A 17,582-nucleotide genomic window follows, 5' to 3' on the forward strand; every position below is an offset into this window, starting at 1 on the left:
TAAGAACTGCAAGATGCAACCCAAAAACAAAGAACAGTACTATTTAACACAAATATAGCCAAATAAGGGATAACACTCAGAACATGGCAAACCTTACACTTTATTTATGCTGCAATATTAAGTTACTGAAATTTATTTTAGGCTCACAACCAGTTAAATTTATAGATTACAGAAAACTCTTATGAATGGTAAAATTACATGGAAATTTAAACATGAATCACATTAGTAAAACATCCTTGAAGATTAAGCCTGCTCACGCATCGCCTCGTAAGCATAACATAATAACAAATGGAGGCGATATAATTTAAATAAATAATTTCTTAAATAAAACAAGGCAGAAAACTTTAAGATTAAAACTGTGTTAATTTTTTAAATCTAAAATTACTGTAATTTTGTGGAGACATGCTGCGGCTTTATGGTTTAAAACATTAAATTATGATACGTGTGGTATATCTAATGGGGTGGCGTATCTGTTTTCTTTTTTCTTTTTTTATTACTTGAAATTGAAAATTCTATTTTGTTGAATTGATTCTTTAAAATTTTATTATTACTCTCACACTTTTTGTGACTTATTTTTATAATTTACAATCAATTAAAAAAAAATTTACAATACAGGTGAAAAACAGTTTGCAAGAACATAACAATACCGCAACATATGCTCTCCCTTTCAACCTAAGACGAATTCTCCTCCCCACAAATAAATCTCTTACAAGAGTCAATGGATTCTCCTATTGGAGGTGTGAATAAAAAAAGTGAGAGTCATTCTCTAAAAGTGGGGTGAAATGCTTGAAGATCAAGTTTCAGCTGAACTTTATTATTTTTACTCTTCATAATTTAGAGATGTTCAAGTAAAATGATGAATAAAAGAGAAATGTGTGAATTGCTTTATTTATTCTATATTTAACGTTCATTTTAACAATTTTTAGCTGTTTAATTATTTGATTAATTTGCAATTGGGATATTTAAAATTTCTTTTAAATAAAGCATTCACGATAATTTCATCTTTTAATTTTGCACAAAACGAGATTGTTTAGTTTTTACATCTATTTTTTTAAAAATTAATATAAAGGTTTTTAACTGTTTATCATTTGATAGGTTAAAATTTAAATTTAGTAATAAGGAATGGGTTCGGGATTGTTTTGCTTAATATAACTTAGCGTAAAACAAGATTTATTCTATTTTATTTAATTACTTTTTTTAAATATTGTAAGGATTTTCAGCAGTTAAGTTATTTGTTTTAATAACATTTAGGTATTTCAAATCAAATTAGGATAAAGCGACCTGATGAGATTGCATTATGGTGCAATTTAGCGCGTAGTAAGATTTCTTTCTAACTTATTTTAATTATATTAAGGTTCTCAATCACTCAGTTAACATAAAATTCGAGTATTTTAAATTAGTATTTATTAATGTAATGCATTTGCAATTGTGTTGCATTTGAATTGTGCACAATTGTACACGATACAATTTTGCATACTTTTGAAAAGTTATGATGAAAATTATTGAAATACATAATTTCTGATTTTAAATAAGACCACATGTATTCGTTTATTGTATATTTTATAATTATTTTAATGAATTTTAAACGGTTAATCACTTATTTAAAATATTTACTTGTTGGTTGTAACAGATGCAATAACTTTTCAATTGATCACACAGTAAAATTTTGTGCAGCGTGACTGACGGCGAGGCCTTCCTGGAGAAAAACTTTTCCTTTTTAGTCCAATTTTGTGGGCGCAGCATATATTTCAGGGGGGTTGGGTGTATCACCACAAATTTACGGTATTTAAATTTACATAGATAAAAGATTCAGAATAACTCTCCCTGTATGGCTCAGTTTTTATACTTTCCAGTCCTGAAATGCAGGGAGATTTTTTTAAATATTTTCTTTATCTACATATGTTACAATTCATATCTTCATCAGTTGTTTTAAAACAATACAAGAATTTTATTAGTTTTTACGTTTTCAAGAAATATGTAATACGGCACCTGCTATTTCAGCGGGCAGGGTTTATACGTGAAAATTTCATCCACAGGAAAAAATTGGGATAAGTATTAAAACAAGGGGGGGACATTTCCCCCCCGCTATATTCACGTGACCCATAGTCTAGAATGAAACCGATAGCCCGCTCAAATCACAAGAATAAAATCGAATGATAAATTACATTTATCAATCTTTTCCATTATTATTATTTTTAATATAGGTTTGAGACAGATATGAGTTGATTCACAAAATGTTTTTCAAACTTCAAGGAAGTATAATTAGAATGTAGACATTTTATATAAAAAGGAAACACCTACTAATTAGAACAAAATAGCATTGAGGGAGAGAAAACCACAATATAATACTATTGGATAAGTGTTTATAGGATATAGTTTGTAATATTAACAATTTTAATTTATTATGTAAAACAATTATTATTAATGGTGATAATGGTTTAAAACACACTCATGGCAAAGTTTTGTGTATAATATTTCTAATTTCAGGAACAGTTGATTGCAGATTCTTGGTTTTCCTGTTGTATTTTTGAGTTCCATGAGAATTTCAGCTTTTTTTCAGAATAGCTAACCTGAACATGTTTAGTAATTATAGCATTGAAAAAGAAATAAATATCAACATACTTGAGGAATTTGAGTACTTTTTCCAGAACCTGTTTCTCCTAAAACTATGATGGTTTGAAAATTTTCAAGCAAATACAGAATGTGGTTTTTATACTAAAAAAGAAGGGAAAGAAAGATTATCACATTGATAAGTAACATATATGACAATTCTTTATTCAATTGTCATGTATTTTTATTAAAATTTAAAGTATAGTTAAATGTCTTAATACAGATACAGCATTCAAAATACATTGAGTAAAACAAAAAATTTTTAATTAATTAACTTGGGAATAAAGCAAAACAAATTTTAGATTTCATTAACAAGTTCTAAGCAAACTTGGTTCACACTGTTAATGAAAGAAAGATAACTGCAAACTAAAAAGTAAATGTCCTTACAACTATAAAAAATTGTTTTAAAAATTTGTATTTATAATTTGTAACATTACAGTTGATAAGAAAGAATATTACATGCTTTAGATTGAATGTAAAGTTTAAATTTCAAGAATATAGGCTATACGGCCATTGTAAACACTGCACCCTCAAAGAACAGTGGTAAAAATTTCAATTATCATCGCATACAACATACTTAATTTCTAGTCACTGTAGTATGTAGTTTGTGAAATTCTATAAAAGAAAAATAACAATTATTAAATACAATTTTTGGCAGCGGTGTAACCCTGTGATTTCGATTTACAATGTAGGCTCATTTAATGCCGGGGAGCATTTATACATATATATATATATATATGTAATATAGAGAAAACATGTAAAAACTAAAGAATAATGAAAAAAAAGAGAAGAAGAAATTATTTTTAACAAAATTAATAAAAATCCAGGGGGAAAAAAATATAATCTCATCAGCTCACACGATTATATTCATAATATTGTATCTATCTAATATTGCTTTCTAATATTGTATCAATATAGCCAAAGCAAATATATCAATACATTAGTGTGAGGAGCATTAAAAAGTTTTTTGAAAGGAAACAGAATAGAACACATTAAATAATAAATATCATGTAAGAAACAGAAAATAAAATGTAAAGAAAAAATAGAATAAAACATAAAACAAAATCCATAAAGCGGGTAGAGAATTCAAATGAAGTTGTTTCTGGTAGACCACACAAAGACTATGACGTTACTCTATTGTAGAAGAATACTTAAGTCTGAGTAGACACTTGTTAAATTCTATTCTTTATTCTTTTTTTGCAGTCTTTCAACTTTTTGTTTTTCACAATTGAGTATGTCAATTACAAATTTATACGTTTTTAAATAAATTGTATTTCCACTGAATACTATTTCTGTCATTCATGAAAATTAATATTCATTCACATTGACGTTTTGAAGACAATTTCAGTTGTCAGATTTACTTTCAATTTCTTTTCAAATACACAATATCTTATTAACTGGAAATAACTGTAATAAAAAATTATGATGTTGCACACTCAAGTCAAAAATGTTAAATGATGTAAGAAAAATGTCTGCTATAAAAACAAAAATAAGCAAAACCTCAGAATTAGGAGAGCTGTATTTATCTAGAAAATAGAATTTTATACAAGAAATCTCCTTATTTTAAAAAACCTAGGAAAATAAAAAACATTTCAAAAATAATAACAGGGTTGCCACTCAAATATGGAAAAAATATTTCCTGTGTCTTTCCTGTACATATTTTATGTAATATATTAAGAAGAAAAACACTAAACTGTTCTCTTGTATGAGCTGTATTGGGAGAACTATACTCAGGGGTCTGTCCAGACATTTTGTGAAAGGTCCGTTTTTCGTGAAATTGTGAAAAAATTACTCACATTCTTTCAAACAGGGTCCGCTTTTATGAATTTGTGCAAATAGGGTCCGTTATTGCAAAAAAAAAATTTTTCAAGGAGTTTTTAAATTGTATAGACATACAAGATTATGCTCAACACTGTAAAATTGTAATTAAAAAAATTAAATTTTAAAAAATAAACAACAATTGCTGCTTCTAAATTAGAGATGCAACATACAAATATTTGGTATTTAGCCTATACTGCTGAACGCAGAATATTCATTTCGGACGAATAATGGAAGAATCGTCTGCCGAAGACAAAACTTAATTCGTTTACATCCATCTTTCTTGTTTTCTGCCCTGGAAAGGGTTTATTCGATTAACAAAATAATAATGAAGATAAACAAATTTGTGAAGGGTCCGATTAAAAGAAAAATCATTTTGTGAAGGGTCCGTTTTTAAGTAAAAATATTTTGTGAAGGGTCTGTTTTTAAGTTAAAATATTTTGTGAAGGGTCCGTTTTTATGAAAAGATATTTTGTGAAGGGTCCGTTAACGAATCCAAATTTCTTCTAAACAGACCCCTTATACTAGTTATAATTGCTGAAAAAACTTGGAGAAAGAAGGAACAGTTGAAGATACTTAAAACAAATAATGCTATAGTAATTAGAACTAGTGAACAAGTTTAATATAGCTGAAATATCATCCTTATATATCCCATAGATTGTGCTTTGAGTGGTTGCCATTTTTTAAAAGACGAAAATAAGAAACAAAATTCCCTGTATTTCCCCTGTCATTTTAGGTGATTTTTAAATTCCCTGCATTTTCCAGGTTTTCCCTGTGGAGTGGCAATCCTGAATAATCAAGTAATTACGCAAAGAAATATTTGTACTTTATGAATTGGAAGTCTTTGTCTTTGTTGATCAACAGACAGATGAAAATCATGATTATAGAAAGCAGGTTGGTCTGTTTCATTGATATCCTTTCGTTCTTGAACAATCTCTGATGAAATAGTGCCTGAAAGACATTGTTAACAATAAACAGAAATCCATTACAAAATAAATAAATAAAAATAACTTCATCAAATGATAATAAGCAGGGGTTTGTCGAGGGCAAATTTACCACCGTTTAGCCGTACCTTCACAAATTCAACTTGAGGGAAAACGGTAGATACTTTTAGAAACACAAAATACTTCTAGAAAAGCAAGTTCTAAGATTCTCCTCCCCACCTCCCAAAAATTTCGTTTTTGTATCCCCGTAAGAAACGAAAATGTTTTGTTTAATTCTGCATATACGAATAGGTAGCACATGCTTGGTCAGATAGTGCGGTATGCTAAGTCTAACCGGTCCCTTACAGCATATTATAGAGAGTTCTTTTTTTTTTGCAGAGCTTTTTTTTAAAAATTAAATGCCTTCCCTCTGTAAATTTACAGGAAGTTAAAATTCGAACATATTCTAAACATTCGAAAATTGTTCTAAATTTATTTTAACAGACCTTTATTTTTTTTTCTCTGTGACTTTTTTTTTTCGATATGACCTCGTGGGAAATGTTCTCATAATGAAAATAACTTTCAGTGTAAGTACTATTAAATGCATGTTTTTAAAAAAATTTGCGTTGAAATTTTACAATGGACAATGATTTTTAAATTTGCATACAATTTTAAGCTCAAAATTTTGCTATAGCAAAATTATTTTTGAATATATTTGGAAAAACATATAAAAACAAAGATAAAAAAACACTCACACAAGGATTTTAAAAAAAAAAAATTTAAAAAGAAAAGGCTCAAATATTGCAATGAGAAATTTTTTTTAATATTACCAAACAAAACATTGACAAATTATCTAACTAAGTTTTACCATCATAACAATTTAAATCTCAGAAATCATGATGTGATGACATTTGGTATCTCCGGATTAAAATGAATATAAATATCACTAAGATAAATTTCACGCTATGTATGTATTGTATGAACAATCACAAATTTGACTTCAATGAAAAAACCAATAGTAACTGAAATTAAACCTGTGTCGTTAGATGTGTTTTCAAAAAGTGAACTGAAACACAAACATATGCTTTTTTTTCCGCTTATATTTACATAAAAGTTTAATTATTTGCAATGTAAAAAGAAATCCTTTAATTTTCTCCCCACTAAAACAAATAAACTATTTTTGTTGACAAATATAAACTAATTTAGATTAGTTTTGAAATTTACATCAAGGAAATATTTATTCACTGGTAGAATTAAAAAGATTTTAATGTCAGTCTGCAAGTCAAAATAATCCGATCAGTTTTAGCAGCCGATCATTGGCTTGCGAGGGACAGAAAAACTTCTCTGAAAAGGGACAAACTCTTGGGGTATAACTAGCAGTCTCAATTTTTTTAATTACATTATAAGAAATTAGTTGCAATTTTAAGCAAGCCCTTTGGCACCTTTACATTTGTAGCAAGCACGAACAGGTATTAATACGGAAATAGCATCGTTGTAATAAGAACTGTAATATCCTAGTAATTCATGTTTCCAATTACTATCCACTTATAAAATTAAAATAAATATTAAATGATATGGAATCTTGTCACTCAAAATACTTAAATGCCTACATTATAAAACCTGAAATGGTAAAATAAAATAGATCAGTACAGTTTTTGTCTTCCTTTTATTGAAAGTGTACCTGGTTTTAGAAATTGCAATTTGTTATTCATTTTGACAAATTGTAACTCAAAAATCTGTCAAACGAACATTTCGTAAGAAAACATGAAAAAGTAACTATTGCATTTATTTATAAATTAATATCTGGAGAATAAATCAATATAAAAACAATTATTAAATCATTTATAAATTTCCATAGTTCAAGTTCGGTACCAGTTGTTTTGCACTGTATAACATTTTCAATATATTATGCTAAATAACATTTGTAGCTTATAGCTTACAAGCTTCATTCTAGCCTCGTCACTGAGTAGCTTTAGGGATTTTTTTTAACCTATCAGAGAATTCAGGCGAAGAGATTTTTCCCTTTTAATATTTTCCTCCCAACCAAACCCACTTGATAATGGATAATTTGTGATGCTGAATGGAATTGATTCATCATTAATAGGCTAGTGTTTATTTGTTAAGTGGGATGTGTTATTGTTTGTGAGAGAGATTTCTAAATGGAATATCCTCGTTGGCGATATACTATTAATAGGTAAATAATTAATCTTTTTACCTTTGATGTTTTCATTTTTTATAAAGCATCAATAATGTGTGAAGCAGCTCATATTTTTATGATTTGTAGATATAATTGATATATACTGCTTCTGCAAAATATTACATATTTTACTTGCAGCTTCTCTTTTTTCTCAAAGAAGTATATAATTTCTAGAGATGATTTTCTTACAGTTAATTAGGAGTTTTCTTTTTTAAGTGATCTTAAATTGTTTATCCGATGGATTGTCGGAGTTTAGTCTATACTTATATTGAATTTCACTTTACTTGTCAAAATATGTTATTAAAGACAGATGTGATCAAAATATTTTAAGAAGAAGTTTGTTTGATATTAATAATTTACTCAATACGATCAATTTATTTAATGTGTTTCTTTTCGTCATGTGATTAAGCTAAATATAAAGTTTTTTTTTTTAGCAATTCCTCATTATTTGATGGTCTAAATGTATATAAAATTTAAATCTATGCACCCTTGCTTTTCTTAATAGTTTTCGCTTGTGGGGGGGGGGAGAATACATCTGATGTTAATCAAATAAATATAGGTATTTTCTTGTTATAACTTCTGTACATTTCTTTACTTTATCTTTATTACTTTTTTAACTAACAGTTATATAGCATTTAATTAATTAGATTTATAGATACATTGTAAATAGTTAAATGCATGTTGAATATAAATTCACAATTTTGTAGAATGATCTGATTTAGGATATGTAAACAGAGGTATATTATTATACAAGTTTTAGATGTGATGTGTGATTATAGATAGATGTAAAATACCTTTGGATAATTTCCTGGGTAAATACAGAAAATACCTCAGTATTTATCAATTTTATTTAAAATTTAATGGTTATTTTTTTTATCTGTACAAAATTATATATATTTTACACACAATTAATTTTTACTTATATTGTCAATAATTAATTTGTCATTTACTATGAAGAAAAATTTATTCAATTGAACGTATGAATTATTTTTATTTTTTATCCATCTTTGAATTTAATTTCTTATCATAACTTCCAATATTTGTGATTTTAAAAGTAACATCTAAACAAGGTGAATTTTGCCAGAAATATGTTTTTTAAATGCAAAAATTAATTATAAGTTTATGTAATTTATTTTTAAAAGTTTATCAATCAAAACTTTTCCCGAACATGAATAGTGCATAATTCTTTATTTGATACTTATCTAAATGTAATGTGATGATATCTTATGAATAATAATAATGTCCACTGCATTAAATTGGCTGTAAAAATTTCTTAGTTTTTATTTCATTATTATTAATGGATTAAGAAATATGGCATAATGTTAGTGGGGAGATTTCCGTATTGTGATCTGTGGCAGAAGGCAGAATAATAGCTATATCTTGGCAACTTCTGGACAGCGGCTCGCAAGAAACTAAAAAAAAAAAACTTCACAGAAAGGGATCAACTCAAAGGGTATAACTCATAGCCACCCCCTAGCAAACCTCTACATTTTTTTTTACTTTCTCCCCTTTAAAATAATTTGGCGCATTGACGATTGTAGCTGGTGTGGCAGATCGCGATACGGAAATATCCCCCATATTAGTATGTTTTCAAAGGGGCATAAAATATATGCTAGCTTGAGTGTTTCATTTTTGTAGTTCTAAGTTTAGATGTGATTGGGAAGCTTCTTTTCCTATAAGAAAAATCTTTCCCTATGAGAAAAAACTACTTTTTTACCTTTTTTAAAATTAAACAGCTCTAAGCAATAATTTATATGTTTCGTTTCGTACATTAAATAAATAAAATATATATTTAGTTTTATCATTCTATTCATAAGCAGAATTTTAATAATGAATGAAAAAAAAGAGTATTTATTAAATTTTTTGTTAGTTAAATATATAACATTGATAGTTTTCAATTGGACAAAAAAATTCATAAATTAAATGTTATAAATCTCAGTCTAATTAGTCCACATAAATTGAAAATTCATATAACAAAATCATGCAAATAAATAGCAATTAAAATAAATTTATTTTGCATTAAATATCTTTCTCACCTAATTGGTATGAGTTTAGAATAAGACTTGATAGTTTTATCATTAATAATGTTTTTTTCTTCCTTTTTTTATATAGATAATTAGAGAAATAAAATCAAACTAAAATATAATCAACTAAAGTCAAATTTATATGTATTGTCAAAACTTTTCTCCAGACTTGTGTTGTCAAAACTTATCTCCAGAAATTCATAAAATGTTTCATATTACTGATTACAAGATGTATTTTTAAGCAAATCACAAGATTATTTTAATTTAAAGAAATATTTAATCAAAATTTAATATGTTAAATTTAATTAAAAACATGGAACAATTTTAGAACGGCACAGCAACTAGGAACAATATATTGATACTCAATATATAACTGGGCATTCTATATAAAAGCATATCAATATATGCTTTTTATATAGAATAGAAAACAGTAAATAACACTTTAAAAGTTAAGGCTACATTGAGTATACCTTTTGTTTAAATGTCTGAACTGTCTTGTATTTTTAAGATGAAGCAGCGTTAGCTCATAGTTTGAAGAATAGCTCAATAATATAAAAACTACATTAAATAATTCATTACTTCTTTTGACTAAAATGTAATTTTGAAATTTCTCAAGTATGACTGACTTTTAAAAATGAAATAATTTTTATTATTTTTGATAAAATAGATTCAATACAGAAAAATAAAAACTGTTTAGACAAAATATCTTTTAAACTAATTATATTTTCTTAAAAAAAGACATATTTGGTTTAAACGAAATAGTTTGGCGAATAAATTTCTTTTAAAATTTAAATGTTAAGTTTATAGTTTTAGTTTATTACTAATATTAAACTTATAAACTCTATATAAAGGGGGGGGGGAAACAGTTGAAAACTTAGTTTTAACAANAAATAGTTTGGCGAATAAATTTCTTTTAAAATTTAAATTTTAAGTTTATAGTTTTAGTTTATTACTAATATTAAATTTATAAACTCTATATAAATGGGGGGGGGGAAACAGTTAAAAACTTAGTTTTAACAAATTCTAAACATATTCTCTCTGCTAATTTAGAATCTCTTCTATTTAATCCAGTTTATCCCATTGCATTGGGAAAATTATTTCTTCTTGAAAAATGTGCAACCTAGAACTTAAATAAATTAATATAGTTCCTACTTTATTATATTACAAAATGCAAACCTTTTTACATTACTTTTTTAATGCAACAATGTAGCTTCTCCTCTTTGCATTGATAGTTTTTTTAAATATTTTTTTTCAGAAACTGATATATTTTAAGTTTAAAGTTTATTTTTGAAAAGTAAAAATAGTTATGTTTTTCTCAGAACTATCACCAAGACAAATCATATTTTTATGATTTAAAAATAACAAAAAAAATATAAAAACCATGATTTTGGGTATTTATCCAAGGCAGGGATTAATACCTGATCCTCATCTAAAGGTGTGGTACATATTTTATACACACACTTCACATTCATATTTATCTACCTATTCCTTAATCCTGTGAAAGTATGAAATCAAACAATGCGGAATTAAGCAATTCATGTGCCAATATTTACTATTGAAAAACTTCTTAGCTTAATTTTTTTTAAGCATTTACTAATTGTCAATACTTAGGTCAGTAAGTTTAAACTGTTATAGTATGCAGAGGAGTCTATGGCAAATTCCTTGGTGAGATGCCCTTGAAATACAGGGCTATCGCAATTGAAAAGAGAAAATTAAAGATCTATTTAAATATTAAAATAATATTCTGAAAATATGTATGAATAAAAATCTAAATCCATATTTTAAATCAATTTTTTATGCGAATTCAAGAGAAAATAATTTGATTGAAAACAGATGTTTTTAAATCATATTCCCTATTGTATTTTATTGTGTTGAAACTTAAATATTGAACTTGTTTGTCAAATCTTAAAAAATATGAGGAAATTTTATGATTTTAAATTATCAATTATTTTCTGTCTAGGTTTTTCTGAGAGGTAGGTACCTATTTTATGAAAATTTAGACATAATTTGTGAAAATTAAAAATTATATTAAAAAATCAGCATAAAAAATATGGATTTATTGTTTATTACGGGATACGAAAATTAAATTTTAAGAAAAAGTTTTTTGTGAAATTTCCTAAAGTTAAATTTGTGAAGGTACCACTAAACTATAGTAAATTTGGCCTGGACAGACCTCTGATTTTAAATATTTAATAATAGTTAAACATTTATTCAATATTATTTTAAATTTAACAATATTTTTAAGCTATGTTTTATTGATATTAATAGACTCTTAAAAATATCTAATTTTCCTTCATATTTATAGATGTGTAAATGAAATATTTAAATATAATACAACAATATAGAAAGAAATTTAAAAGCAATAAGACATTGGTATTTTTGTTTAATATAGCAGAGAATCTCAATGAGTATTACAAAAATTTATGTAATTATATTTTAATACATTTTTTAATATTTGAAAAATAATTAATGTTTTTAATAATTATTTACTAACATTAATTACTATTTTAATAATATTAATAATATTTTAATAAATTTTTTATGCAAGCTAAATGTTTACTTTTTTTCTAAAATTTAAAGTTATAGACACTTGAAGACATTTAAACCTGTTCATAAAACAGATTAGGATGTCCAAAATCTTCCCCTAATTATTTAAATACATGGATTATGCTATGGCATAAAATGCATAAATACAAAAATTTGATAATTATTGATAAAAACTCTTAATTTTGAATATCATTTTTAATAACCCATGTATATGAGTAATCATCTGATGTGCAATATCAACTAATTTGTAGTAATATTGATGCATGTTTACGTATTAAGAAACGAGACTCATAAATGTTTGAGGAGTTCAGCTGTGACACATTGAACTAGAAGTTGATATTTTTTATTTATTTATATTCAGTCATTCATTATCAAAAAGTTAATGGAAAAAAAACTTTTTTCCCCCCCATTAACCACATCCTGTAAAAGCTGATAAATGTTACTCAGAGTTTTGTCATAAACCTTGAATAAATCAACTCCAGTTTATAAATAGTTCAGGAAGAGTAGGTTTTTCCACTAATTGTTGGGTATTACAAGTTCGATCTGCTCCTTGTTTTTATCTTATATAGTTTTACATATTTATTTATTGAACTCTTTATATAACTATATTTTATGAACTCATATAAAATCCTTTTTTATGATTTTCTGAGGCAAATGGCATGTTTATTTGCTAGAATGTATTTAATTATTTAAGACAAACTTTGCAAAAAATAAAGTATGAATTTTTAAATATTTTTTGTTGACTGGAACTGTATGCACTACTCAAATCTAAAATTGTTCTGGTTAAAAATAGGGCTTGAATTTGTTTAACATTTCCATATCACTCTGTTATGGAAATGTTTGATAAAACATTTTCCATAACAGAGTCCTTGTTTAATAGTTTTCTACTCAGGATTGTACAACTACACATAAACTGCCAAAGTTTCTGAAGGAGTTTTAAATGATAAATTGCAGGAATTATTCTACCAGCTCGCAGTTGATCTTACCTTTCGAATTGTAAAAAAAATTTGTTTACAAGTTTTTTGTTTTTACTTTTCTTACCTTCTTAGGAGGGACTCTTATTGCATGTTTTTTCACAATTTTCTCCGCAACATTGATATGAAACTAGTTCTTTTATCATAATTTTGTAAAGTGTTGAAAATTTTTTGAATTTTATTGATTTTTATGTTTTTAAATTAAGAACTTTAAACAATGGACAAAAAAAAATTATTACTGTACAGATCCTAATTATGTTTTTTTTTTTTTTTTGAAAGTGATTAAAAATATTTATTGAGTGCTTAAATAGTTAAATAGATGCTTATTTTATGTTGAAAAATCTGACTACGCACCCTGATAGAGAAAACATGAAAAATAATAATATAAAGATCAACGAAAAGTGGAGAAGAAAGCTTTACAAAATAAAATATTTTTGTAAAAAAAATTTAGGAAAGAAAAAAAAAAGCATTAAAGCTGGAAAACAAAATAATGAAAAGATATAATCTCATCATCAGCTCACACCATTATATCCGCGAGAAGCAGTGTTTTCTAATATTGAATTAATATAACCATGGCAAAATATACCAATACAATAGTGTTAGGACCACCAAAAAAAAAAATTAAACGAAAACAGGATATATTAAGTAAAAAATATTCAAATTAAATTGCAAGAAAAGTACAGAATAAAATACAAAAAGAAATCTATAAAGCGAGTAGCGAATTCAAATGAATTTACACATTCCAGAATCTTTCAAGAATGGTTTAAAATATTTTCATAATAAAATAAGTTTGCCAGATTACAAATTATGAAATTAGAAGCGTGAATCTTATGAATGCCATGTTCTTTCTGCAGTACTGAACCAAGGATTTCTTAGTTACCATTAATTGACTCGAAAATAGATGTGCGCAAGGTAATAATATTATAATTTGAAGTTTATAATTTATAAGGTTGATATTTAGCTATGTACAATATTTTATATGTACAATATTTTAGGTATATTTATTAGGTTGATATGTACAATATTTTAGAAAATTATTAATATTTATATATATAAAAAAAAGAAATACAAGATTTGCCCACTTTTCACAGATTTCTAGCTATGGATTTTGCCCATGGTAAAGATATAAATTTAGTTAACAAAGAAATTAGTGATAATAACATACAATTAATTCAATGATTTTTTCTATAATATATTTTGGGTATCCATTGTTTTGTTCTTTTAATACTTCTCCTTTTTGCGAATCTAATCATGTGAGCTGATGACGGTATCTTTTCATTATTCCAGCTTTTTAATATTTTTTTATTTTAATAATTTTTCTTCTCTCTAGGAATAAAAATGAGCAGCGCGCTTACTCGCAGGAAAGGGCACTTATACATTTTAAAATTGATATTTACTGTAGAAAATTGTGTAAAACTAAGTTACTTATTATGAATAAAAAATTAAATTTGAAATAATAATTTAAATCATGTATCGTCCGCAGGACATATTGTTTATTTGAAATATTATGTAATATTTTCCTCATTATGTTGGTTATTTTTTGAAGTGAATGTATAATGTGATTTGTATTGCCTCTGTAATATGTAATGCATTGCTAATCCCGAGGTGGGGAACCATTTACCTTGAGAGACCGTCCCGCAGTGGACTGATCATAAAGACACGGTTCCCAGTAGAACAACGAAGTCAAGCATCACTGGTTGCAGTGAGTAAGCGGGTGGGTGACCACTTTGATCAGCATGCATAGTGCCCTCGTTAAACTGTTCTACCTTAAAGTACTCGACTTGCTACCGAAGCGGGGGTGCTACCCCTTCTGTAGAGCCCATTGTGCAACTCTAGTGTGAAGTTAGTAAAGTACCCACCTACCTTGAAAGACCACGTTTAAATTAAATAAAGGCAAATAAAGAGCTAAATAAAGGAAAAACTTAATATACCTGTAAATGCAATATTTGTGAAATTATTGATTTTATATAGATTTATTACTTTATTGAATTATATAAAAATTATGTAAAAAAAAACATTAAGTCATTTATTAAAATAAAAATTAACACTATGAAATATTTTTTTATCCACAGAAGGCTATTAACTTATTATAATGTTATTATTAAATAATTTTTAATGTATTTTTCAATGAATTCACCTTCTAAATTATAAAATTTATGAGTCAAATAGTGTTTATTTGCCAAGCATTTTGTAAAACACATTTATTTATTTGCCAAACACATTTTGCCAAAGTAATCAAAACTGCAATACACAATCAACATATAATTTCACAGAAATAAGGAAGTAATTCTATTCATTAAATGTTCTGTTTCCTTATTATTTTTCTTGTCTTAAAATTTGACAATGTGGAAAAAAATCACTATTGAAAATTATCTTTAAGAAAGTGTATATTTACTAAAAAGGCGATAACACCATGTATTAGTTAAACAATAACTAGATTTTCACAATGGCTAAACTGCCAATATGAGAAGAGACTGTTAAAAGCATGCACAGGTTCTACAAATCACCAGCTCCACAACATAGACGGGAATGCTGAGGAATGCTAGGCAGATAAAGAAAAATTAGGTACTGTCTGTCTCTCAGAACAGCCACCGTCACTGCTCGTTGTGGATGTCGGTTGTTACAGCAATAGGGTTGGTGTATTTTAAGTAGGGGTGACTCATAGCTATAAAATCAGAACAAAACATAAGGATGAATGTTGGACAGCTGAAAACTACCCCAGAATGGCAATAATTTCAGACTAGGGAAGACTACTATAGTTTGTCTGTTGTAAGAACTCCCCCGCCACAAAGTCTGAGGCCATCTGCTGCTATGGAAACAAGAATAGCGCATTTCAGAGAGGGGTCGCTTCTCTTCACTCTAGGGCTAACACAATAGACAGGAGAGAAAGAATCCCTTTCTCTCGCCGACCCCACACCCCTACTTGAAATAGTTATACCTTGTTACCATAGTCACCGCCACGGATTCAGACGAATGGCTAAGGGAGCTCTTACTTTAGACCAGTGGTTCCCAACCTGGGGGCGATAGAGCTTCTCAAGGGGGCGATAATACTTAGGGGGGCGATCAGGGGGCGACGAGTATTCAAAAGATAATAATTGCTAATAATAATAATAAAAGCTATTTGAGATTGAAATTGAAAATATATATGAAACCTATGGTTCTGGTGTAGACAAAGAATTATGATAGTTAAAAATTTAAAAAAATTCAAGTGCAAGATCGTTTTCGTCATACGTTTTGGTATCGCAGGCGGAAATCTGATAAGTCACTCTGTTCCTCTGAGCAATAATACTGTTTCCAGGCGTATTGATGAGATGGCCGCCGACGTTGAATCAAAACTCATCAAATTTCTGAAAGAAGGTAAATTTGCNATTTTTTTTTAATTAATAAAAATGACAGGATAAATGTGCCTCCTTATTTGCATTACAATTTAAATTAAAATCAAATAACATAGCATATTTTCATTGTTTGGTTGCTCACAAGCAACAATGAATGGTTTTTTGAGCAAAAAAAGAAAGGGGCGATATGTGTCAGCCAACCCCAAGAGGGGGGAGGCGATGGTCCACAAAAGGTTGGGAACCACTGCTTTAGACAAACTATAGAACTACAACCACTGCAGCATTTTAAATTTATGTTACTCTCACTGGATGGCAACAGGTCTATCAATTTTCAAATTATTGTAATCTATATTATTAGATATTTATACAAAAGCTAGCACAAGGTTCCTCACCTCTGAGCTATGCTATTTTTTTGCTTTTCCTATATTCCTTCTTTCTGCAAAATTGTTTACATTTTTTTTTTTTTTAATTTTAGATAATGCCTTCGAATAATGCCATAGATCCTTAAATTTAGGACATTGACTAAATGGATTTTTGATCATGTTTAATTCAACAAGAGCATGTGTAAGTTATGTTATACTATTATAAGTTTCATTATTGTTTTATCAACTGCATTAATGTTTAGGTTTGTTAATACCTATTTTACTACAGAGGTGCCAATTATTACGATTTCATATTTAAGATTAGGGTCTTAAGATTAACTCTTTGAACAAAGCTAACCGCAAAGTAAATATTCATTTCAATAAATTGTTCAGTTAAATAATTTTGAGAATTCTGGTGTTTTTTTTTTTTTTTTTTTTTTAAATTCCTGTCCCTCTAAGAGTTAAGTAATAAGAATTACGTTTTTAAATAATTACCATAATAGTCTGTAAGTTTCCCTCCCTTCCTTTAACTACCAAGAGTTATGAAATTTTGTTCTTTACTACTAATCTAAGAAATTTTTTTCTACTCTTTAAATAATTCTAAAAACAATAAATTTTTAAAAAAATGATAGAAGGGGAAAAAATGAATAAAAGTAGAGAAATCTCATCTAACCCCTTCCAACAAGTTATTCTGAAACTTAAAAATATAACTAAAATCTGAAATGCAAATGCTGCAAGCAAAATTTTTTGGTGGCTTAAATGCAGGATGATAGAAAAGCAATACGGGTTGGT

At 27.3% G+C, this 17,582-nt stretch overlaps 2 protein-coding genes across 2 annotated transcripts in view; one reads left to right on the plus strand and one right to left on the minus strand.

The window, feature by feature from the left end:
- LOC107454692 (probable ATP-dependent RNA helicase DHX35) overlaps window positions 1–7,254 on the minus strand; it is a 55,281-nt gene extending 48,027 nt beyond the window's left edge. The window contains exons 1-3 of the mRNA XM_043052518.2: window positions 7,033–7,254; window positions 5,255–5,379; window positions 2,623–2,715 (exon numbers count right to left, since the gene is read on the minus strand). Coding sequence (XP_042908452.2) covers window positions 2,623–2,715; window positions 5,255–5,379; window positions 7,033–7,063 — 249 coding nt within the window. The 5' untranslated portion in view covers window positions 7,064–7,254. The remainder of the gene's footprint in view (window positions 1–2,622; window positions 2,716–5,254; window positions 5,380–7,032) is intronic.
- A 105-nt stretch (window positions 7,255–7,359) lies between these two features.
- The window catches only part of LOC107454695 (Serine_rich_CAS and FAT-like_CAS_C domain-containing protein p130CAS), a 63,526-nt gene continuing 53,303 nt past the window's right edge, over window positions 7,360–17,582 (plus strand). The window contains exons 1-2 of the mRNA XM_016071973.3: window positions 7,360–7,545; window positions 16,904–16,992. Of these exons, the coding sequence (XP_015927459.1) occupies window positions 16,969–16,992 (24 nt within the window). The 5' untranslated portion in view covers window positions 7,360–7,545; window positions 16,904–16,968. The remainder of the gene's footprint in view (window positions 7,546–16,903; window positions 16,993–17,582) is intronic.

The sequence above is a fragment of the Parasteatoda tepidariorum genome, chromosome 4 (genome assembly GCF_043381705.1).
Source record: "Parasteatoda tepidariorum isolate YZ-2023 chromosome 4, CAS_Ptep_4.0, whole genome shotgun sequence".
In the NCBI taxonomy this organism is placed as follows: domain Eukaryota; kingdom Metazoa; phylum Arthropoda; class Arachnida; order Araneae; family Theridiidae; genus Parasteatoda; species Parasteatoda tepidariorum.